We start from the raw sequence: 25,618 nt of genomic DNA, 5'->3' as shown, positions 1-25,618 counted from the left end.
CGATAAAGGAAATGTTCAAATTCAGCTCTGATCGTAACAACATCGGGCATTCGTGAGGGCATCTTAAGCCATCGTGCAGTATGACCGCCGGTGGAGTTTCTCAGGCTCCGGCAGCAACTTCGTGAGCGGTGTCAAAATCTTTGGCATGCCAAAAAATTGCTGAAGGACCTTGCGAAGGTTCATTTTCGTGCTGAATTCGTGTGTCAATTTTGCCCTTCGTAAGGCCATCGTGAGGGCAGAAGATGACACGATTTGACAAGATGCCCTCACGAGTGCCTTACGAAGTTGCCGCTCACGAAGTTGCTGCCGGAGCCTGAGAAACTCCACCGGCGGTCATACGATGGCTTAAGATGCCCTCACGAATGGCCCAATGTTGTTACGATCAGAGCCGAATTTGAACATTTCCTTAATCGTGTGTCCGTTTCGGGACAGTGTGACGCGGGACCTCATGGGAAGACCTTCCCTGGATACTTTAAATGAGATTTCATGTTCACCATTTCCATATAAATATGCAGTTATTTTCTCTTTTATGGGACAATGTCAATGTTCTTCCACCTTGTGTGATGCAGAGTTTGATTATTTCTCTCTAGTTGTTAAGTACTTAATCAATTATAAAATATACTTAACTGTTTACACATAATATATTGTTTAACCTTTTTTCTAAGTTGCAAAATGGTTCATTCAAAACCATCCAAATGGACACAAAGTCACAAAAAGTAATAAAGGCTTAGTACATACTGTCATTATGACTGCATTTCCCACTTAACCCCAATGCAACAAACATACAGTAGAAGAACTGTATGTCTGTACATGTGTTGGTTAAACTACTGTATTTATGCATACACTAAATAAATAAAATGATAAAGGAAAGAATGGAGTTAATGAGATACGTAGGAGAAAAGAAAAGAGGAGATGAAGGAGGAGAAGGGAAGGAATGATGAGGATAAAAAAAGGGAGATAAAAAAAGCAGAGGAGAAAAGAAAAGAGAGTTTGGTATGGAGAGAAAAACAAAAATATGTAGAAAAGGTGAGGAAGGAGGAACGGAGGGAGAGGAGGATGGCTGTTTGCGAAATCTATTGTTTCTCAAACTGGAAGGGGAAGCTGGTTTTGTTTTGCTCCGGGGCACGAGGAGTGTTGAGAAACAGGAAGCCAGGGGACGGGCCCATCCTCACGGACAGCTGGTGCCCTCCGATAGCTGTTCTCTACTTCCTGTTAGCCACATACAATGGTTCCCACCCTCATCCAGGCCACATGGAGACCAAACTGACTGATAAATAGCCCGTAAACAGACTCTATTACACACGATACTATAATGTAAGAGCCACTGATATTCAATTAACTCTACATGTCTCTCCTGACGTCCACAAATCCAACACATATGATATGCTACATTCAATTAAAGACTGTCTTTAGATATACCGATTCAATTTGAGACATATTAGCACTGGCCTGGTGATGACCCAGCAAGTATTGGTATTTCAATATTTCATTTCTTCCCTGTCCCATGCTTTTTTTTGGTAACTGAAGAGCTAATTTGTTTTCAAATTCTGAACTCACTGTGAAGAAAGTTTTGAGCCGTTAGTCATGTATTGTTGAAAGTCCAGGACACTTAATAGGACATATTTTATGGTAAATTATGGGCCCTCCTGCCAGCAGCTAAACGTCATAGCTAACTGCTTCGCTGTCATGCCCATAATCCCAATAAGGAAAGGACCTCTCGGATATTATTGCTATAAAAACTGGGTCGGGTTCAAGTCCCTTCTAGATTAAACTTAACTCTTATTCTCATGCTTTTTGGCACACACATGATTTGAAACTCAGGCGCTACTGCTAAAGAAAAGTCTGTTCTTGTAATGTTTTGTTTGTCATTCCTGTCCTTTGTTGACAGCACTCAATAAACTAAAGTGTGAGTAAAGTAATGGCACAAAAGAAAAATAACAACGGCAAACAATAATCCTTTTCAAGCAGAGTCCTCTGTGTTGTTTTGTCAAAAATGAATTGCAGGTACCTCCTAATGTGCTTTACTTTAATGCCAGCAGGCTTTTTTGTGCATGAGTAGGCGTCAATTATTTCTGATATTGCTGGATATTGTTTTAGAACGAAAAGGCTACGATTGCCGGCCGCCTCAGAAGAACCACATTATGTCTTTAAAAGGACTATCTCTTTCTTCTCTGGTCAAACAGTGCAGCGAAGCCACTGCTCACACCCGCTGCTGTATATTTCCATCCGACTCTCAGATAAAACACAGCGTCTACACCCACAGATTCACACATGCTGCGTTAACAGATCGCCTGGAGATTAACAGAAATCCAAACTTGGATTCAAATCAATTTTGGCTTCTGTTATTGACTGACATGGCTGCAACATTTTGATTGGGAGAAGACAATAATAAGGTCATAAAGTTGAACTTATGTCTCAAGCCTCTTTGATGGTGATTCCTTCTAATTTTAATTGCAACGTTTATTCAGTTTCATCCCTGATTTGAGGCTTAAAGTTAAAGCACATTACATATTAAAAAAGTATTTCCCACATAGCAGAGTCAGAAGGATTTCATAAATGCTGCATGCTTAACCCTCCTGTTGTCTTTCTACTACTTTCATCAATCATAACTTTTTAGTTTTACATTCGATTGCTTAAGGCTTTATGATATCCTTCACAGTAGACATTGGAACATGTAAAATGGCTGATCACCACTTTCATTGAATTTTGGATGATTTAGTCAACTTTGTAACACCCATGGTGTTCCCGCCATAAAGAAAAGGAATTAGTAACCCACACACACACGCACGCACGCACGCACGCACGCACGCACGCACGCACGCACGCACGCACGCACGCACGCACGCACGCACGCACGCACGCACGCACGCACGCACGCACACACACACACACACACACACACACACACACACACACACACACACACACACACACACACACACACACACACACACACACACACACACACGCACACACAATTTGACACATTTCCCGCTCTTATGTGCCCATCCCCCCACATGGATCTCACCTGGCACATGCAATACATGTTCAGTCTCTGTTCTTTGTATATTTACTGCAGTTGTTCATGTATACCAGTAGTCTGATACAATATGTACAGTTTGAAAGGGTGTTAAATGAAATTTGGTGAAGATTAATGTTTTTTGTGTTAATGTAACAGCTGTTAAAACAGGACCGGTCAAATTTGACAGCGAACACCAAAGTAAGGGGGGATAAACGAAGACAATAGGAGGGTTTTAAAGGAATGTGATTCATTTTAAATATTCATATTCATAAAAGGTTTAATATACTCGTATTACACAGCAAAATACATTTAATTATTGATAATAAACGCACTTATGGTTGAGATAATACTATACAACTCTGCATTATGTTTTTGTAATTTCATGGTTAAGCCCTCATGATAACTATTGAATAGTTTACAAGCAGTAAATGTTACGAGCAAGAAGGAAAAAGATGGGAGAGTAAACCAAAGGGAGGAAAGCACGTGTCTCCTTTGTTTTCCAAATGCATTTATCAAACTTGATTAAGAGTTGTCAGCGACGGCCTCTTGTCATGGGAATCAAGCCATTTCTTCTGATAATTGTTGGAGCCACACTCACAAATTGCCAGGACACAGTAAGAGATCGATTACTTGTTTTCAACCGTAGATATCTAGCGCCTGTGATGAAAAAAACCTCCTTTTCTCAACTGTTTTCTAGGTTCTGTGAGGTAGCCAACACTATGATGACCTAACTCAACTCTGACTCAGTGTGGCGGCATCCGATCTGAAAGGTTGCACAAACCTCACACAGAGAGGAGAGGAGGCCAGTTACACAGAGGCAACGATAACGGGCTTATCGCCGGGTGAAAAATAGACAGAAATAGTAAAAGTCTAAGCGCTCTGGCACTGACCGAACAATCAACTGGCAAGACTCAATGTCTTATTTGCCAACACACAGACGAGGCATTCAAACATTTTATAAAATAACAAAAACACAACAAGCTATTTGAACTGATTACCATAATCTGTTTTAGCAACACTTAATACTGTACTTTTTTTTTGTTTAATGGCTACATTTCAGGACCAAAGAACTGCAAACAAAACGCAAACTGCTCTTAAAAGTTCAAATCGAGGACACAGGATTTGGATGTATGTAGTCGGTGGAATATGTTTGTACTGTAAGCAAGACACAGGAAATAGTATATATATTATATATAGGGCGGTGGTGGCGAGTCATAGGGAGTTGGCTTGGCAACTGGAAGGTCACCAGTTCAAGTCCCGGAAAGACCAAGTGCTACCGAGGTGTCCCTGAGCAAGGCACCGTTCCCTACACTGCTCCCCGGGCGCCGTTCAAAATGGCAGCCCACTGCTCCTAACACTAGGATGGGTCAACGGCAGAGGTTTCGTTACATAGAACCTGTACTACGTAATGACAATAAGTTGAATCTTCATCTTCTTCATATATTAAAGAATGAAGTAAAGTCTTACAGTAAACCCAGTCAAATGTATTTAATGTCTTAAAGTTGGCTTGCTTATTCATTTTTACTTGACTTTCTCATGCTGGTTAACGTTGTTATAATAATGTTGTATGTGAACGTCTCAAAATCTATAAATGTTAGTTAAGTTAATATAATGTCAACATGTTCAAATAAGAACTGTATTCTCCATGTGGATTATATTAACTTGTGGTATCTTGGAAATCTATCAAAGCATCATAACAGAATAATAAAATCATCATTTACATTCATATTTTCAATCAATTGAAAATAGTTTTGGTTTGCCTACCAATGCAGATTCATTTGTACTTGGTTACCGTGAAACGTCTTTAAACATCAATATCATTAAATGAACTTGCAATCTCTGATTTAAATCACATCTGTAAATAGAAACGCTGCTGCTCTGACCTTCCAGCATCGTGTTTGTTGCTTTTGGAAAAACAACATAAACTATCAGAGACACAGAGACAAGATCCATCATTTTTCAATCCACTTTTATGTCTTAATGTGTCAAACTGAAGCTTTTTGAGTTTGTTTTTTAAGATTTAAAGGCATTTAATCAGGCTTATTTTTAGCCCATGTCTTCTAAATGGAGTTTTTTTTTAATTAGTTGTGAGCTGTTATGGCATTTATTCAGTTTTAGAAAGCATATATTAGGGCTACATGCATTTAGTTTTTTTGCTGAAGCTTGGTTCAGAAGAAGAAAGCATTGTAGCAAGCAGGACTGGGATTGTGGATCAGCGGGAGAAGGTAGTAATGGTTAGAAATCATGAAGGAGCAGGCAGACTGTGGTTGGAAAGAAATGTGTGGACTTTCAGGTCAAAAAGACGGAGACAGACAAAGACTTTTTTTGTGTTGCCACAGAATCAAATGAGCACACAGCCTAATCATCAACTCCTGGGTGCGGCGAGAGTGAGCTTCACAAAGATGTGTTTACAGATCGGCGGACATTCACAAACCGCGGCCAGAGCACAACGTGTCATAACACAAGCGTCAGAAACACAAAACTTAGGTCAACCAGCAAAGGAGAAAAGTCATTAACTTATTAAAAAGCAGCTTGGTGGACACCAGGATGAAGAGAAACACATCGCATGACCTCCAATCAGCATCTCTAAACACTTCTGTATCTTTCCTGGTTTTAAGGAATCAAATAACTCAAGGCTTCTGCTTGAGTGGTGTTATACAACACACATTGAGAAATGAAAGACAGCAATCTAACAAAAAGTGAAATAGTGCTCTGAAAGTTTGATGACTCAATGATGAGTTAATTGACCTAAAATACTGATTTTAAAATGTATTAATCTGGTCAGTTGTTTGAAATATTATTAGGAAAAACGCTAAATTAGCATATTTTAGTTCCTCAAATTTGAGGATGAAGTCATTTCTTGTATTTTTAAATGTTATATATTTGAGTTTTGGGATTGTCGTAAACAACACAAGCAACCTTTGGCTCTGGAAAGTAGTAAAGGGCATTTTACACAGTTGTTTTTTCCATGTTATAAACTATAAAATTAATTGATTCATAAAAAATATATCAACTATGAAAATAGGACATTAGTTGAATAGTTAGCATTTGGCTTGAACTGATCTGAAGGATGAAATTAGATGTTTGTTTCCCAGATATAGCTTGCCATTTACATTATTTACCTTCTCACATAAACATAGATTTCCTTATGACTCATCGTTTGTCTCTCTGTCTTTTATTCTCTCTGCCTTTCTATACTCATATTACCTCCACACATAAAAGCTTGATTAGCACACCTTACAGAAATATCATGAAAACACCACATGCAACGTTTACAATAGATGGCAGTGTGGAACTATCCAGGAACAGAGTGAAATGTTGTGGCTACATATATATCGGTATAAATCTATAATGTCTGGTCTGTCTGCAGAGGATCCAGCGCTGAGGTTCCAAGGCTTCGGCTCCGATTGTCAATCAGCAGCAGCAACCGACATCTCAGCGCTGCAGCTGAGCCGCGGCCGCATCACACCGCCTGCCAATCACCGCTCCACACCTTACATCCATGCTATCCATCTCTCTGTAAAGAGGCCTCCACCACCACCTCCTCCTCCTCCTCCTCCTCCTTTCTAAACAACCCCCTCCACAGAAGCATCAACGTCCCCCAAACCACATTCACTCACACACACACACAATACAGAGGCATACACACACACACACACACACACACACACACACACACACACACACACACACACACACACACACACACACACACACACACACACACACACACACACACACACACACACACACACACACACACACACACACACACACACACACACACACACACACACACACACACACACACACACACACACACACACACACACACATTGCACCACTCCCATACCTTCATTTGGGACTCCACCTCTCTTCCTTTTCATTCCCTCCACCCTATTCAATAACACAGCCTCCCTCCAACAAGCCTTTCCCAGCCCTCCACTGTCAATCTTTTATTCAACAGAAAGCGAGTCACATCACAGACGTATCCTTCTATCTCCATTCTTTCACACTGCATCGACTCTGTCTGTAAACATCTTTTAGGTCATGTTTAGGGTCGAGGTTGAGTTTAATGCTGGCTGGTAATGTCATTAATTTATGTAGAGGTCTTGACTCACACTGGCCATTAACATTAATATCATAAACACAGTGGATCGATATCGTTATGTTGCCTGTAGTAATGGGCTAAAGCTGGTTGGTGTATCTTATTACGAACTGGGGACTTACAAAACGAGTTAAAGCAGGGCTGCAACCAACAATTATCATCATTATCGATAAATCTAACAATTGTTTTCTGGAATAATCGAAAAAATAGTCAAAGAAAATAGTGAAAAATGTCCAATCCCAGTTTCTCAAAGTACTTTTTGAAGTCTTAAATGTTTAGTTCAACAAAGGAAAAACGATATTCAGTTTACTGTAATATGATTTAAATAAAAAATCTCCAAATGAAAACAGCATTTTCTGCCAAATGTAAGGATTATTGAATTATCAAAAATATTTGGCGCTTGTTTTTATAAATGACAACCAATCGTTGTATCTCCAAATGACAGCCACAATAAGAGCCGATATAAAGTCAAATGAATACGCATGTAATGTGAAAAGGGTCATTTATTTTTGCACTGACGCAACGACAAATAAATGTCATGCAACCCCGCAGCTTTGTGTGGATTTCTAGCCTCGTTTAGTGCATTTAACTTTCTGTGATGCCACATTTATTTTGTGAATCCTGTTTCACTGCAGAGTACTGTATACCGCTGATATGTGTCTTTTGCTTGAATCTGTAAACAAGTGATGTTTTACTGAAGTTAAGGAAAGAATATTGTCACATACAATCAGACTAAACGACTTCCTAAAACTGATAAAGTATCATGTTGTTTTTATTTGCAAAGCTGTCCTTAGTAAATAAATAAAAAATAATGTGTTTATTGATGAAAAAACGTTGCGGTTTTAATTCAAAGCACAAAGTGAGTCCCTTGTTAAGTTTACTTCACGTATTAAAGCGGTTTCCCCGAGTTTTCTCCCTGCTCATTATGTCTTCATGCTTGCTTAAAGATGATTAGCTGTGGTCATTTTATCGCTGCAATTATTGCGTGCTGCAATGTAAGAATAACTAGATGAATTGTAAATGTGTTGTGAATTACTTTCCTAGCTTGCCCTGGATCAGCCCACTAAACATGCAGAGTTTTCCCTCTCTTGTTTGAACGTATACTTCTAAAATGAGCCTTGCTCTTTGATTGCATCACGGAGTGGAGCTTTCATCAGATGCCTCATAGATTGCAGAGCCAGACAAGGTACCGGGGCGAGTGCTAGGGCCATGGCAAATGGGGGTATAATTAGATCGTTTCGGAATATTCGGTGCAGAAAAACAATAATTGGCCCGCACTGATAGAGAATTATTTCACACCCGTACAGGGGAACACAAAAAAACGCACCACAACACTCTCAGAGCAAAGCTGGGGATACGATGCTAACATAAAAAATATTAACTTTGGTCAAAGCAATATACTGCCATAGCAACACAGGGCTTTAATACGTTTTATTTCCGAAGACGCCATAAAATATTATGACATACCAGAGACTAAAACCCAGCGCTCACATTTGGTGCTCTTCAAATCTTTGGAAGAACAAGACGAAGCAAGAAACAATTCAATCTGTCTGGATAAGATGCTAACGTCGACTTCTGACAGGGTTATTGTGACTGATACATGTAGATTACAAGTAGACACAACACACAATATGGTGTAGTTTGCTTTTTAGTAAGCGGTGGGAATTATTCAGACAACAGCCACATGCTCTGTCTCTTTAAGACTCTTCACCAAAATGCTTTTTGAAGGTTTTAAGTCTCTAGTTTGCTGGTAGAAAAGCAAATGTACTGTTAGATTTAGGGTTAAACTAGCCACAGTATCCAATAATACCTTACGTTTAAGTGAAAGGTAACAGGTCTAGCAAGTAAGTTCATCTGTCGAATATATATTGATAAATAATAGCCCAAGGGGAAGCCAAAAAAATGCTAAGATATAGCATGATTTTGAAAAGAGAGAGTAGTGAAACCGTCCCGTTTCAGAAGGCAGAATCAGTAAATAATAAATCGTTTTTATAGGAATGTGTTCAATGACTATGTATTGTTATTCTGCAACACAGGGCTGCACAACTAAATGAAGTGGTTCATTTGTGCTACTCAAGGAAAACATGACAAAGACAAAATGGAACAAAACAGAAGGCTGGTCCATGACTATAGCACATGTTTTCCAATTTGAATTTGGAGGAATATTAACAGCACCAAGAAGTAGATAGACAGATATGAAATATAACAGATATTATAATACAAACATTTGGACAACAGGGAGACATTGTTTGGCAATGTTGACGGTTGAGCACCAAGCTTCATTGATGTGAACACAAAACGAACTAGATAGACGTTTCATTGACTCTTTTTTCTAAGCACTAAATGAGATGCAGTCTAAAGCCACAGTCAGGTGGATTGATCATGGTTTAAAGCAAGAGTAGGACCTAGAGTTTGTGGGTCAGGAAAACAGGATTGTTCCAATAAGGTTGCTGTTTTAAAGTGGCCCTAATTTAGCTAATGGTCTGCAAAGACTACATTCCAACATTTCAGGCTATGGGGAGTTTCTCTACCTACACTCCCCCCCTGCCTAAAACCACATGGACTCCATTGTTTACTTCTTTAACATAGTGACATCACTATGTAACACTCTGCATATTTATCTCACATTTCTATTGGCCAACACTCCAACACATTGTACTTGATAGGCTAAGGGGCGGGACATCTCTAAGCGGTTGACCAATCACAACAGAGCTAGCCAATCAGAGCCAACTGGGCTCTGGTTTCAGACAGAGGGTGGAAAGAGGTGCTGCAGCACAGGCAGTATGAGAAAAATAAAGAGATTTTTGAACATTAAAGCATGGAGACATGTCCCAGTAGAGACACATAATACAACTGAAAATTAACATATATGTTCCCTATAAATCACCAAAAACATTCAAATAATAAAACCATAACATGCCCACATCGTGAGAAGAATGATGGACTAATTGTTTGGATTTCTTTCCTTGATAATTGACTTAATGTTGACGATGAGCTTTCTCTCCATCCACTAATTATTCCGCCCTCGTTAAGATTCCAGCATAAAGAATTGCACGCTCATGGAGGAAACAAATGCATTCGTGTTTGTCCTCAAACAATTAACAAGCAGGCATTTCCAATATGATCTATTTCCTCGGAGAGGCCGCAATGAACACCAGCTGGAGACGAGTTACACCGTAACACACGTCCATGCACTATAAAATAAAAAAAGATTAGGTAAATTGGCTTTTCTTATTTTTGCTCTGCCGAACGTTATGAAATTAGTGCACCTCAGACTGGAGTGAAATGATTGTTTGCTGGTAATTATCATATAAGCTATACTGTAGGATTCAGAATATATAATTCCGCGTCAACAAGGATCGGAGTTGTAACACTCCCTTACATCGTACGGAAGCTTCTCCATGGAAAAAAAGAATACATTATGAATGTTTAGGAGGAATATTAAATAAAGGAAACAGAAATGACCTCAAATGCATGTTTTAGCTATACAATACAACACAGTTATAAATGCTTTCTCTGGTGATTTTCTTAGTATGTTTTTATTTAAAGACAGTCTAATCATTTTCTCTTTAGTTCAGAAATGCTCGATAAGGTGGAGCAAAAATAAGCTATATAATATGAAACAGAGATTTTTTTACACAACAGCACTTTAGCCTTGGGACTCAAAAATCCAATCCATACTGCTGCATACTTTTTTTTTTTTTTTTTTTTAAACATTTTGTTCTCTTTAGTAAAAACTTTCTACGAATACTTTGTTCCACTGGAAGATGTAACAACCTTTCGTAACTCTTTTGGATATGTATGGATGACCACTGGTTACCACTCTCCTCCCACACACACACACACACACACACACACACACACACACACACACACACACACACACACACACACACACACACACACACACACACACACACACACACACACACACACACACACACACACACACACACACACACACACACACACACACACACACACACACACACACACACACACACACACACACACACACACACACACACACACACACACACACACACCACTGGTCAGTGTGTTCTGACCTGCGTGGCGATAACTACATATGTATACGCACTTTTTCCCAGGGGCTGCAAGCAAAGATTATTTCAGCTTAAGGCCACCGGCGGTCACATTTACATTTTTTATGTTCGGCAGTTAGCTGATGCTTTTGTACGGAGCGACTAACAATGAGCTGAGTGAGCTTACATTTCTGGACAAAAAACAAAGGTTTGCAGCCGGAGTCTAAAGCCCCCTGATAACACACAGGGAGGAAATATCCGTGCCACAAGAACGCTTCTGTGTAATAGAAAAAGTAGAGTTGTACCTAAAAAAAATAAAAAATACTGCACCTGTCTCTGATAAAATGCTGAGCCACATATTAGCATATTAGCATTTACATACATTATTCGTCTGCATGCACCGTGTTCATATTTTAATATTGCAATGTACAAATATCCTTGCAGCTTATCATGCATAATTGTAATATCGTATTTATTTACACATTTGCCCAGCCTGCTAAACTAACTGGCAGACCTTGCTGCATATAATTCAATTTACATGTACTTACAAGTTCTATTTTCTTCCTATTTTAATTCACATAGGCTATGGTACATTCATTTAGCTATGAGTAGATAGTGAAATAAGCATTTTAATCTGTTTGCCTTATGAAGTGAAAAAGTAACACTGCATGCGGTTGTATTGAATATATCAAACACAACGCACACGCAAAAGTGAAACATGCATAAGGGTAATAACTCTTTATGCTGATTTGCAGTTACAAAATAGCAAATAGGTTGTCATCAACACTTTCTAACTTGTGCTATTTCCTGGTTTTCTATGAGAGTACATTGAATATCTTTGGATGAGTATGGCAGCCTGGGTTTTGTTTCCATTGTTTCCATTTCATTTTCTTAAAAAAAAATGCCAACTCATATATTTTTTCTTTTAGAAAACAGTAACATAATTAACGTAGTGTGTTGACATAACTTCAAATACAGTTAGTAAACTAAGGTGTTTTTCCAACTATCATTAGACATTAAAACAAATCAAACGAGTTACACGTGTCATAACAATGGTTTTGTGTAATATTCCTAATGTTCTCACTTCTAATATGCAGCCAGTGGATGACTTTGTGTCCATGCTTTTATCATTACGCTCAGTTATCCCACAGGCTATTCTCTCTAGAAACTTTGAAGTAACCTTGATAAAAACCCTGAAGTCTTTCTTCCTGTGAATCATTCAATGTTGTTCTGTGGCAGAAGCTTAAAGCAACAACATTACTGAAAGTCATTCAACAATCACTTTCTGTATGACACATTGTAAGGATGTATTTATGTGAAGCATACACAAACAGCATCATCACTTTCACAGGGCCTCATTCTTAGGTTTTCTTTGGAGTCTGTCCGCACATATGAGCGTATATGTTTCCTGGATGATGTGTTTGTGTGTAACTTAGCGCACCTGAATGTGAATCGAGGAAGGCTTGCGATTGATGGTGAGTCATCATCGCCATGGTGTTAAGCCTCTCGTTCCCGGGGGAACAGGGTTACCGTCTCTACACTACTTGGGATTTTTACATTTGAAAAGCAAACCGGGGCCCGGCTCATAACAATTCTCTCTCTCTCTCTCTCTGTCTCTCTCTATCTCTCTCTCTCTCTCTCTCTCTTTCTCTCATGACTGAGCTGAATCACACATATACATCAGCCATCACAGACACACACACACACACACACACACACACACACACACACACACACACACACACACACACACACACACACACACACACACACACACACACACACACACACACACACACACACACACACACACACACACACACACACACACACACACACACACACACATCTTATCATTTCAGAGCACCACATCCTTATCTGTGTCTGTGTGATATTCAATATGTTTCAGATATCAAAAGACAAACCTATGCAGATGAGATGAAGGGGACAATATCCCAAACTCAATAACTACTCTCTACTGTCACTGAACACCATACACTGTGGCTGTGCTCTTAATGTTCCTAACTTTAGTTTTTATTTCACAGAATAGAGTGTGAAGGGCCTTTTCTGACCCCTGTTAAAATAAAATGAAAAACACAAACAGAAATGTAAAAGCAACATTTTTAATTCAAGGCGTATGACAGCTACGTGTTTTATCATGTTTCAGAAGTGCAAACCTTCATTTTGAGATTCCATATGAGAGACCAGGATCGGTTGTTTGTCACCGAAATGAGTTTTTTTGTGATATTTAAAAATATCCAGTCTGGTATTTTGATGAAGTACCACATATACTGTAACGCATCAGCTGTTCTTCTTTCTGATGATTCAACAAGGATAGATCCAAGCCTTGATTTAAAAAAAAAAATAACACAGCATCTGGATTCCTGGAAGCCCGACAATACCTCTTCAACGTCACAACTCTATTGGATATAAAACATTTACAATACAACTATGGTATCAGTTTCTACCGCTCTCCTCTTCGGCAAAAGGGGCCAAGATAGCAACTCACTTTCCCAAAGAATCACCATTATGATCTTGCACAAAAGAGCATGTTTTGTGAAGCGTTTCAAGAATTTACCCATTTTCATAACTGTGGTTTACATTTACATCTGTATATACAAAGGCAGGGGCCTTTGATGAAACTGTCAGAAAGAGGTTACCAGTAGTTACATGTGATGTTGCAACAATGTTCAGCAATCACATTCAGAGAGAAAACTATTGTTAGAAGAGGGAGAGACCAATTTTCTGACTTAGAGAAGAGGAAATGTTACACTCAGTGGTACAGATCTTTCCTTGCAAGCTCACACACTTTTTCTTAGAGGTGTTAGAATACACTTCAGGACAATTCAGTAAGTCAATAACCTTATGTGGAAGAAGACTAAGGTGCTGTTTACACGGGAACAAAACGGGTTGTTTCTGCTACTTTTCTCTTCCGTAGGCTATAGCCCGTTCGTTCACACGAGGCCGTAACGGAAGCGCGGAAACGGACCCCTGAAACGATAACGGCTGCCAATGTGGATAGATCTGGGACGGAACGCTCTGGGGGGCCAAACGGCTCCGTGTGTACGTCCTATACGATAATTTTCCTGATAACAATGAAGCCATAGCCCCACCTCTGACTGCTGACCATGCTACAGATGTTAGTACAAAATCTACAGCTCCTCTACCACAACCATCAGCAACAAGTGGACATGGAGAACTACATGAACTACATGTTGCTAAATCCACCGCAGAGAATAAACAGAAGGGCAACCAGGCAACATGGCAACCATGATCGGGGGTCTTCTTCGCTGCTTTTGGTGTATTTTGTGGCCACTTACAGGCCCGGCATATGTACTACAGCGTCTCCAACGGGTCGAGCGGTCTTGTGTGAAAGGACACGTTTATTGAGCCGTATTCGTGTGAGCGGAAGACTTTTGTGATATGGAATTTGGTTCGTTTGCATTTGCGTTCCCGTGTAAATGGGGCCTAAACTGATTTAAGTGGGGGGGAAAATGTGGTTTGTCCCTCTCTGCTATTAAACTTCTGCTGTAGTCTTATCCAAATAACTTGGTACTGACAGACATGGAGGTTACTGGTTGAAAACACTTTCAATAATATGTGATTTTGAGCGTTTATAACATGCTATAATACAACAAGCTAGAAGGACACCTGGGGCGCTGTTACACTCTCCCACCAAGTTTCATGAAGATAGTGCGAGTAGTTGTTCAGTAATAGTTCTAACAAAGAGACAAAGAGACAAATAACCCATATTGAAATCATAACCACCTCTGCGGGGGTAAAAGACTGAACAAATTTTTTCCTACCAAACATTTTCGAGGTGGGTGGGAGGCTTGTTCGACTTGAAAAGCAGTTAAAAAAAAGAGGTTGTGCTGAACAAACCGCCATGGACACAAACCAGAATAAAGTGTTTTTTTTCCCTTTAGATGAAATCCAACAGAGAAAATCGCCAAATGAAACCAGATTTAAACTGAACAAGTAGACTTTTCTTTAAAAAAAAAAAATATATAATTGTATTAGTGGTGGTTTGCTGAAATATTGTAGGAGTCTTACTGTATCTCTTTGGTCCATCCTCGAGGCAGAACGATAGCGTGAGGGTGGCGTCTTCTTCAAAAAACTCTGTAGCGAAGGCGTCCCACCACAAACTGTCACTTTCCTGTTAAAGGACAAAAACAATGCAACAGTTAGACAGAACTTTCTCAGGGTTAATGAACATATCCATCCATCCATCCATCCATCCATCCATCTTCTCCCGCTTATCCGTGGTCGGGTCGCGGGGGTAGCAGTTCCAGCAGAGAGCCCCAAACTTTCTTTTCCCTGGCCACATCAACCAGCTGGGACTGGGGGATCCCAAGGCGCTCCCAGGCCAGCGAAGAGATATAATCCCTCCACCTTATATGAACATATCGTTTTCTTAAAAAGTAGATTATGCGGTATGTAAATGTATGTCACTCCAGGTGTCCCTCTGCCTCTAAAAATAACCATCTGTTGTTTCAGTTTGGGCATTATTTAATAACCCAGTAAAGGTCCTTTGTCCACGTTATGCTCTTGTGCGGCTGCTTTTTTATTTATTTTTTGCATAAATTCAATAACGATTCATTCTGATAACACAAAGATATTGTGACCGCGCAGGTCTTCCTGTGATACAAGATGAAACAGAACATTGTTTTTTTGAGAATTGAAGTCAGCGGTGCAGGGCAAGTATTCCCTTTATTGGACATCGGCTCGTTTGTTGCTTTTTATTAAAATGCATTTCATGAGTTTTTTTTTTTATAAATTCCCTGTTTTTACATTTGAGTTACAAAAGGGTTCAAGTATGACTCGTAAAAGAGTCAAATACATTATGCGCATAATATAAATGACGACAGGGCCATAAAAAGATATCACAATATGACAGAATATGAACAAAAGGCTAACAGCTACAAAAAGCTTATAAAAATGAGTCCATAAATCAGGTTCAAACGAGTGATCTCAGTGCTGGCTGCTAGCCTGAGCTTCTCTTAGAGCTCGATGGGAAGCCAGAGCCCGCTAACACCCTTTACTTCACTTGAGCCTGGACTTTGGAGGGTCCTGCCTCGGGCTCCTACAAGTCTGAATTACAAGCTGACGTCCAACCGCTTTCACTGCTGCTCCCACTTTCTGCAGCAAGGAGGGATACTTTCAACTTGTACCTTTCAAAAGTGGTAAATGCATATTATTATTAAACGTTTATTTGTAGTACTGGTGGTGGATTTGTGTGCTTTTTTAGTAAACTATAACTCACAATTATTCTCCACATCAATACATCTGATGGTTATATATTCCAGTCTCTCAAAGTCCAATGTCTCATCAGTCCAAAAACTACTCTTATTCAGTTTAATATGATATAAAACAGAAAAGAAATGTTAAATCCTTGAATTTGAGAGGCTGAAAACAGTATTTACTGCGAGTTTTGCACAAAAAATGACTGACAAAAATGTGACTTCTTTTCTTTTTTAGATGGAAATAGAAATAGTTTATTATAGCAGAACTCGGACGAGTAGTAGTAGATCTGGTAGAACAAGTAGAACAAGTAGTAAAGGTTGAGCAACTAGCAGCTATTTGAAGCAGTAACAGTTGTACAAATATCTGTAGTATACGAAAACAAATATCCATTATACACCCTCATTTAATCATCTTATATTTCCTCTAAACAAATCCTGTAAAATCAACATATATAGATCGTGCTACTTCCGTAATTGTAGCTCTTGAAGTGATAATCACAGCAGAGAAGCAGTATTGAAGGTGACTGTGTGTGGAAACACATTCATGTAAATCTCTTTGACCTGATATTACTCCTCTAACAGGCATTTACCCTCCTCCCCCTCCTCACAAACCCTCAGATAATGTTGGCAGCAAGACCCCCTCTCCTCCCCTGCCCTCACCTCCCCCCCTCTCCACGTTGGACTGATGCTAATTTCCTCTGACTCGTTATGACAGATCACTGGTTTCATTCAGCGCGGGGCTGAGGGATGGCAAGCACTTTCCAGATGTTGACAATTAGCCTTGTCACCATCGAGCAGTGTCAAGCCCAATAAGCAGCGAGCGGGAGCCTCGCAGGTCAACGGGTCGCTAACATGATGAGTCTGATGCCAAGAGGAAGACGTGTGGTCAGGAGGAAGAGCGAAACCTGGACCTTCATCCAGCTGCTCAATCAATATGTGATCATACGTTAGTGGAGAGGTCTTTGGATTGCAAATGAATCAGCTGAACTGTGACTGAACTGCAAAGGGATGGAGTTTTAATTATAAGGCAAAACATTAATCCCTTGTAAAAATGCATCTGCATATTGAAGTATGAATGCTTGTTTGTATGTTGGCTTCTCCTGAATGTTGTACGTCTCTTGTTTGTTTTTTGTATTCTTGATGGCACCTTGAAACAGGAGTAGCTCTACTCATCTCATTCTGTATAACGAAAATAAAAAGATTCTATTCAATATTCTGTTCGAAGTTTATGTGCAGATATTATTATTTTTATCCAAATCAAAACAAATTGAGAAGATCATTCCAATTATTCAAACTAAAATCAGCCCCACATTCGATTCAGTAAACTCTATGTCGATACATCAATCTTCCAAGGCAGGTTGTAACTAATGCTTATGTTCATTATCAATTAAAAATGTCAATCACAACATCCAAGACCCAAATATGAAATGTCATTTTGCATCTGTACATTTAGAAAAATGTTAAATGCAATCCTAAACTTTGAGAAGCTTGATGCACGAACATGTTTGCCTTTTTTTCCCCATTGATAAATAATTTAAAAAACAATTATTGAATAAAATGATAACAGAATAATTCAATTTAAGCAGTAATGACCTAATGTTTGAAAAGGTTGACCATCCATTTGACTTCAAAAACGATAAATCCACATCATGCATTGTTGACCAGTAATTATAGCGCCCCATTAGGTCAATCAGTGTAATTGCTTAAATGACAGAACAAATGAATGTGTGGAAACTTGCCAGTGTATCTCTGTTTCTGTGCATGTTTCACTGGCCAGCTGTCCCCTGGGAGCAGACTGCATGAGCTGCCGTGTGTGTCTGTGTGTGTTTCACTATCTGTGTGGCATACTGTGAGAATAAGCTAGTGTGTGAACAGCCAGCATGTGTGTGTGGTGTCTCACATGAATACATCAGACTCAGAAGAGACTGACGGGGAATATTAACACTGCAGGACAAAACAGACAGAAACACTATGTTCATACAGTACACATACATGTTATTGAAGTGACTGTTATTTTGTATATATCGATTGTTGTGCATTTATGTATGTCTTAATGTGTGCATATGTACAAATGTGTCTGTTGATTGTGTGTATATATATAGATACACACAAACTGAAAGATTGACAATAAAGTTGACTTTGACTTGACACAAACAATCATCTTAATATAAATTATCAAACTGAGCTGTTTTATAATCTAATTAATAATCTTTTTTTCAACTGTGTCAGTGGAATTTAACAATACATACTTGCTCGAAATATGTTTTTTCTCATTGGTACTCTGAGCCAGAAATCTTAACTTTAGTGGCACTAAGAGGGCTACACTAAACCTTTCTCTTTTTCAAATTAAGTAGGGACAGAAGGGATCCACAAAAAGCAAATGTATATGATAAAACAAACCTATTAGCTCCTGCTTTGAATGCAGGACATGTGCTTGTCATGGAGTAAAGCCTGAAGAAGTGCATTTATTACAACCCCATCCAAGGCACAGAACAATTCACTTTATTAGGCATTGGCTACACACATAATTGGGTACATCTATTGTTGGTCTTTTTTTTTTGCATTTGTTGAAGGAATAGAAAATACACAAAAGCTCCACCTTGAAGTTTCCCGTTTACATTTTCTGGTACGAATCACCAAACAAGTGTTCCACCTGAACTTTTCCCTGCTGTTAAAACAGGTTAGAGTACTTTTTGAAAAAGTGTAATCCCCATTTTGACACAAACTGCCAGGATTTAGCGTTAGAGAGTGCTGTCAACCTGAGGGCTCCCATCACTCCGGTTAAAAGACTTTTCATTAAGCTTCCTCCTACTGTTTAAATGGAAAGTGTTTTACGTAAGCTCTCACTTCCCTTATTTTACAGAATACTGTCGTCCTTAAAATCCCTCTTTTTCAGTTTTACAGAAGCGGGTTAGTTAACCTCCCAGTCATTCAGTTTTCAGCAGCGTTTCACAGTCACTTCAGAATGGTTTCTTTATAGCATAAAAGTTATAATAATGTTTCTCTCTTTGCCCTTCCCACCATGTTTAAAACATTGTCCTGAAACTGAACCCCTTTCTTTTATAAAATAATATGTTCTGCTTTAATTGAATATGGTTCATTTTGGCAGCTTCTTGATATTCGGCTTTGGCGTGCAACCACCAAAAATAATTGCAGATTTTTACAAGCAGCCTAGTTAGCAGCAGGGTCAAACCATATGATGCAGTTGGGTTTGTGTTTCTGTTGAAAAGCCCCACACCCTGACAACCAAGAAATCAGAAATAAAACAAGCATATGTCATCTGATATGAACTCCACTTCATTTTACACAATAAAACAAATCGCACTTGACCGTTTTATTGCTGTTCTCTCGAAAAAATCACATGTTTTGTAAATTAAATACACATTTCAGCTATTTATTAAAGCTTTTTGTTGCTCAGAAGTTTTCCATTACTGTATATAAAGGGGGGGAAACTTTCTTTTAGAATCAGTAACCATTAATCCTCCAAACTGGAGCTTTTGGGCAGCTTTTGGCCAGAGTCTCGCCAAGTTGTAAAACGTGGCTGGCTGTGGAGCGGCAAGGTTTGGCTCAGATCTAAAGACAGAGGAGAAGCTGGACCAGAGCCACGCGGACGGAGAACAGCTAAAGTCTGGCCAGTGGACTCGAGCCATATGAATCCTCTGGCTGCAGCTGAACAGGCTCACGGTGCCGTGTATGCTGTCTTCAGTTTCAATCCCTCGACTGCTGCAGGAAATGTGAGGAGCTCTTCTTTTATCTGGCGTTCGGAGCAGATTGTTAAATAGCAAAAAGAGACATACTGTGATAGAAGTCTTCCAGGGCTGGTCAGTTATTCAGCATGATAATAGATTCTCTTTCAAAGGAATTGCATTGTGATGAAGTCATAATATCTTGATACACAATTTACATGTTACTTGTTAGATGCTTTTATCCAAAGCAACTCACACACTCACTGTGGGCAATCCCCACAGGAGCAATTTGGGGTGAAGTGTCTTGCCCAGGGACACAACGACATGCTGACTGCAGTGGGGTTTGAACCTGTGCTCCCCCTGATCTCAACATCAACGCACAATCCACTGCGCCACAGCCTCCCACACAATTGTGCCATGTATAATTATAACAAGCACATTGAAATTTGCAGGTAATCGAATGAGCAACATTTTAAAGGAATGCCATTTGAAGATTGCAGTTTGGTTTTGACCTTTACATTACCAGCCAGTTCAATGCAGTTAGCAAACTGGACTTCAGTGAAATCAAACTAAACTTAACCGGATTACTCTGTATTTGGGTGCATGTCAGTGTCAGTGCATAACATGGACATTTTTGATCTATTATTGCTCTGTAAATCCACTTGAAACTGTTGCACTAAAGATCTTCATCAAATGAGGAAATGGTCACAATTGAAAATACTCTTAATCGCACATGAGTACATTAAAACTGGCTTTTTCATGTGTGGATTCTGTAAAGACTATTTCTTTTTTGAATAACCTATACATCGTTATTGAGATATAAAAGCACCTATGAGGATAGACGATGGCCATACCACCCAGCCCCATCTCCAGTATCATCTTTATTTTTCCTCCTGTCTCCCTGTATCTCCCCCTCTCTCCCCCCCCCCCTCTCTGTCTGTCTCCCCTCCCCTCTGCAGCTGCTCACTGACAGACTGAGTCCTGCCTTCATTTACGCCCGCGGATTTTCTGACGAGCCACGTGGCGTGACGATGTTTGTTGTCAAAAGCTACAAATCAGGCCCACTGCGAGGGACCCGAGGTGAACCGACACGGGCGCAGCCTTGACGCCCGTCAGCCGATAAGGCTCTATTGATTCAAACGGATCGCACCCCATCTGAGGGGGATTTATCAATGTGTCAATTGCCGACTAGCCAACCACAAATCACCAGTTCTCGCCAGGCCTCGGGGGTTTACAGGAAATCCAGAGGATTGGAGGGACAGCACAGGGAGGATCCTCAGTAAATAGCAACATAGCTGAGGGTTAAGTCCTCACATATAGAGACGTTCATACAGGATGGATAGGCAGATGACACAATGTGGCAAAAGAAGAACACAAAGAGAAGTGTGTGAGAAAACACCCAGCGAGTGGTGGAAGATACTTGGACCCCTTACTTCAGCAACAATACAAATACTGCAGTTTAAAAATAGAAGTACAATTATTGAATTCAATTAAAAGGACAGAAGTAAATGAAATGTAAATGCACTCGTCACAGAATAGCTCTTTTCACAGAATAATATTCATATCATAGTATTATATTTGTATCACTTAAAAATACACGTAAAAGCATGCTGTAGTTTGTCAACAAGGTGCCAATTTTAGATACAACTGAGTTCATGAGTAATAATACAGATATATACAGAAACTATGTGTTAAATAAATGTAGTGGAGGACCTTCTTAAGTTGTATCCTTAAATAGTACAAGGTATATTAAAAAAAACACTTAAGTACCATATTCAGTACTGTCTTTATCCATCTAACCCTCCATACTGTTAATTACATGACATGTGACTTGACACTTTGACCCAAATTGACTTACATACTCAGTACTGTGGGCAATCCCCACAGGAGCAATTTGGGGTGAAGTGTCTTGCCCAGGGACACAACGACATGCGGACTGCAGTGGGGTTTGAACCTGTGACCCCGTGATCTGAACACCAACGCACAACCCACTGCGCCACACCCCTCCTGCATCTATTCACAAATATTCTCAAAGATATTCCCACTTCTACATAAAAGAAAACCACAGTTTCCCTCAGCCTATCTCTTTACAGTCTAGAAACCACTAATGTCTCCATGTTTTACATTAACCATTTTCCCCAGCAAGCTTTTGTCAGTCTGTTTTTTTTCTCTTTCCTCCCGCTGTTGCTTCTTGCCTCTTGCGGCAGAAAAGCTTCCAAGAGTGTAGGCGTGTCTGGGGCTTGACCTTGGAGAGAACCCAATGTCTGAAACCTCATTCAGCTGCTGAATGGCATGGAGCTCGGATAAATGGTGGGCTACAGGAAGTGTTAATGTTGTCAAAGATTAAAACATCTTCAGGTTTTTGGGAAGCATAACATCTTCACAGAAACCAAAGACTCAAGACTTTCAAAAGGATCTTAAGTAAGGGAGCTTTTGTTTGAGTGTTTGGTGAGGGCCATTAAAGGGCTACAATATTTGAATATAAATCAAATAGAGCTATATATTTTGTAGAGAAAATCTGACTTCATGTGCACGGTCGTGATTAGCTTTATTTGTATGGAAGCACATTGACATCTTCAAAGTCCATTTCATATTCACAATGTGAGAGTTAATCCTTCAAATTAATTAAAGGTTACTTATAACAATAACATGTTAGTGGTTTATTCTGTTGCTTACTTGGTTCATATAAGTCAATCTATGCTTGACAATCTCCTTGAAAATCTGTCATTAGGTTATTTAGCAAGCAAACAATTGAACAATTTACTAATTTCAGGTTCATATCAGTATGTAGTGTCTCTCCTGGTACATGTCTCCATGCTTTAATGTTCTCATACTGTCTGTGCTGCAGCACCTCTTTTCACCCTCTGTCAGAAACCAGAGCCCAGTCTGCTCTGATTGGTTAGCTGGCTGGCTCTGTTGTGATTGGTCAACCGCTTAGGGATGTCCCGCCCCTTAGCCTATCACGTACAATGTGTTGGAGCGCTAGCCAATAGAAGTGAGTGTTCCAGACAAGAACAAAGGAGTCCAATAGGAGGCGTTATAGGCAAGGGGCGGGGGCGTGTCCGTGCTCACAAACCTATAACACACTACAGGATAGGGAAAACCACCCAAAACATAATAGGGCCTCTTTAAAACAATAAAAAATATAAAAATATATTGAAATAGATGTTTTTTTCTCACGAAATCCCCAGGCACGGTGGCCCCTGGAACAAAACGTAACCACAAATGCAGGTGTTATTTATATTAAGCGCTCGTTAGGATGACAAATTATAAGAACCACTCCTTTAGACTACACCGACAACAGCACTTTAATCATGTCCGACTCCGTGCACACTAATGTTGGATATCAGCGCAGGTTTATCCTCTCGGGTCCTAAGTGTTTTCACATAATGCAAAGTTAACATGTTGCTGCATTTGGCCGCCGTGTAGCCACCAGCCAAGCATTATGCAAATGAGGAGAAATGAATGCAGCAGAGAGGGGGGCAAATAAGTCATTGCCCTTGAACAGCCACTGCACGTTCACCAGGGATGAACTTTGTGATATAAATGGAGTCAGCGAAGAAGTTCCCACGGTTTAATTGCATGTACCAATTTATTTAGGCTTCGTTCCCATTCTCTCTCTCTTTGTTAAGTGTCCGCACTTACAAGCAGCCGTCAGAGAGCGCTCTTTGTGTTAAGCTATAGATTTCAGGTGGAGGTCAGTACACAGAAGTTGTTTGTTTGCTGTTTTAATGCATAAGTGCATAAAGAAGAGCTTCTACCCCTACTGGCCTTTACCTCGAAGGTTGCAGAATTGATTCCCCGCAACAGCAATAATGTCATTTTTCCTGCTGAAGGGCCCGTGATCAATACACACACTGACTGACAAGGGCGACAAAGCCTCAGCTGAATTCCTAAAAATCCCTTTCAACACAAAACGTTTGCTTTTGTCGCTGTAAAAAGATATAGAAAACGAACTCACGATCAATTTCTATGAGGTGTAAGATCAAGTGAAAAGTGACCGTTTTCATGTTTTTAGATTGTTTAAATTTGATTCTCTTTTTAGTCCTGAAGCACCCATTTCTACTATGTTATGTAGTAAAGCTTACACGAAAGCAAATATACATTTTCTAAAATAAAAACGAAATCCTTTTACGAGCAGAGACATGTTCTGATCTTTTTTCCAAACTGTTCATCATGTGTTGACCCCTCAGATGTATCTTGCGACCTCTTTAAGGGGTCACGACATTCAGCTTGGTAAACACCGGATTAGAGGATTTACGGCTTTTCTGTATTTTATGGGAATTAATATTCAATATCTTTGCGTTTTGGACTACTAGTCAGACAAAACAGATGCAGATATCCCTTTGGATTTGGACCTTTAACACATTTACATCTAAAACAAATAATCAAAACAAAACTTTAACTCATCAGTTCCAGATCTACGCATAAAAAATGCAATGTTTACAGATTCAACAAACACCTGCACAGCTTAAAAAGTGTCTCACCTCAATGAAGACAAGCAACACAAAGTCAATATGCACCTGCAGAGCCTGGAGATTAGGGCAATATGTTAACAAACATCAATAAGGATGGAAATAATAAATCAACAGCAAAATGCATGAATGACAGAGCGCAGAGGTCTAATTATTTACAGCACCCATGAGAAATTAAAATCAAAACAAAGTGAGGATTTGGGGTCAGGGTAGGAAACACTATCAGAGCTATTTAGACAAAATAAACAATCAGCACACGGCACACTTCATCCCGCCGCGTAACAAGAAGCTCAGTCAATAATACTGGGTTTCATCACCTCCAGAGTTATTGTCAATTTAGGTGAATGTGCTCGGTTGTAGTATCACTATATTTTACTCTGAATTTAAATACATCCTCTTCACCTGCTGCTCATAGTCTGATCTTCTGTGTGTGAACACTTTGAGAGGAAGGTACAGTATACAAGATATCATTTTCCTTTATTGTTTGCTGTTAGTTTTGCGACTTTATTATTCAAATTGTAACTTTTGGATAACTTTTAAATGCAGCGTTATAAGATATTTTGTATAGATATCACCATTACACTGACATGTTATCTTTAAATATAGAAATGAGACATTATCTAGGGCTTTCTCTTGGGGGGTCTATGAGAAATCTACCGACAAAAATAGAAGTAGTGTAAACCCCTATAATCTATATATCTTACAAACTGTACATAGACATTTAATAGGCAAATCAAAACAGTCATTTCCCTATTTATTCACAAAAGTTCATCCCACAGGAAAAAAAGTAAAATACATCAGAGAGAAACAGCTGATCATCAAAGTGATGAAACAGTCAGAAAGCAGAGCGGAGGCTGGTGAAACTAACCTGAAGTACAGAGTCGCTCTTCCCCTGCTCCATGATGAAATATTGTAATATATTTCAGCTACTGTGAGTTTACAGCACGAGTAACTTTGCCTTCAAAACACTTATTGTCATTCTCAAGGCCAATCAGTTTGTAAAGACTAAATCAAATCTACTTCGACCAGGTTATTGTGTGA

The 25,618-nt window shown here is 39.5% G+C and overlaps 1 protein-coding gene across 1 annotated transcript in view; it reads right to left on the bottom strand.

Annotated features, from left to right (window-relative positions):
- Positions 1-25,618, bottom strand: part of ldb2a (LIM domain binding 2a) — an 80,507-nt gene that overhangs the window by 41,485 nt on the left and 13,404 nt on the right. The window contains exon 2 of the mRNA XM_079673400.1: positions 15,205-15,329. Within this exon, the coding sequence (XP_079529526.1) occupies positions 15,205-15,329 (125 nt within the window). The remainder of the gene's footprint in view (positions 1-15,204; positions 15,330-25,618) is intronic.

Source organism: Notothenia rossii (genome assembly GCF_949606895.1).
Source record: "Notothenia rossii genome assembly, chromosome: 3".
NCBI classification, from domain to species: domain Eukaryota; kingdom Metazoa; phylum Chordata; class Actinopteri; order Perciformes; family Nototheniidae; genus Notothenia; species Notothenia rossii.
This window is presented reverse-complemented; position numbering and strand designations above follow the sequence as displayed.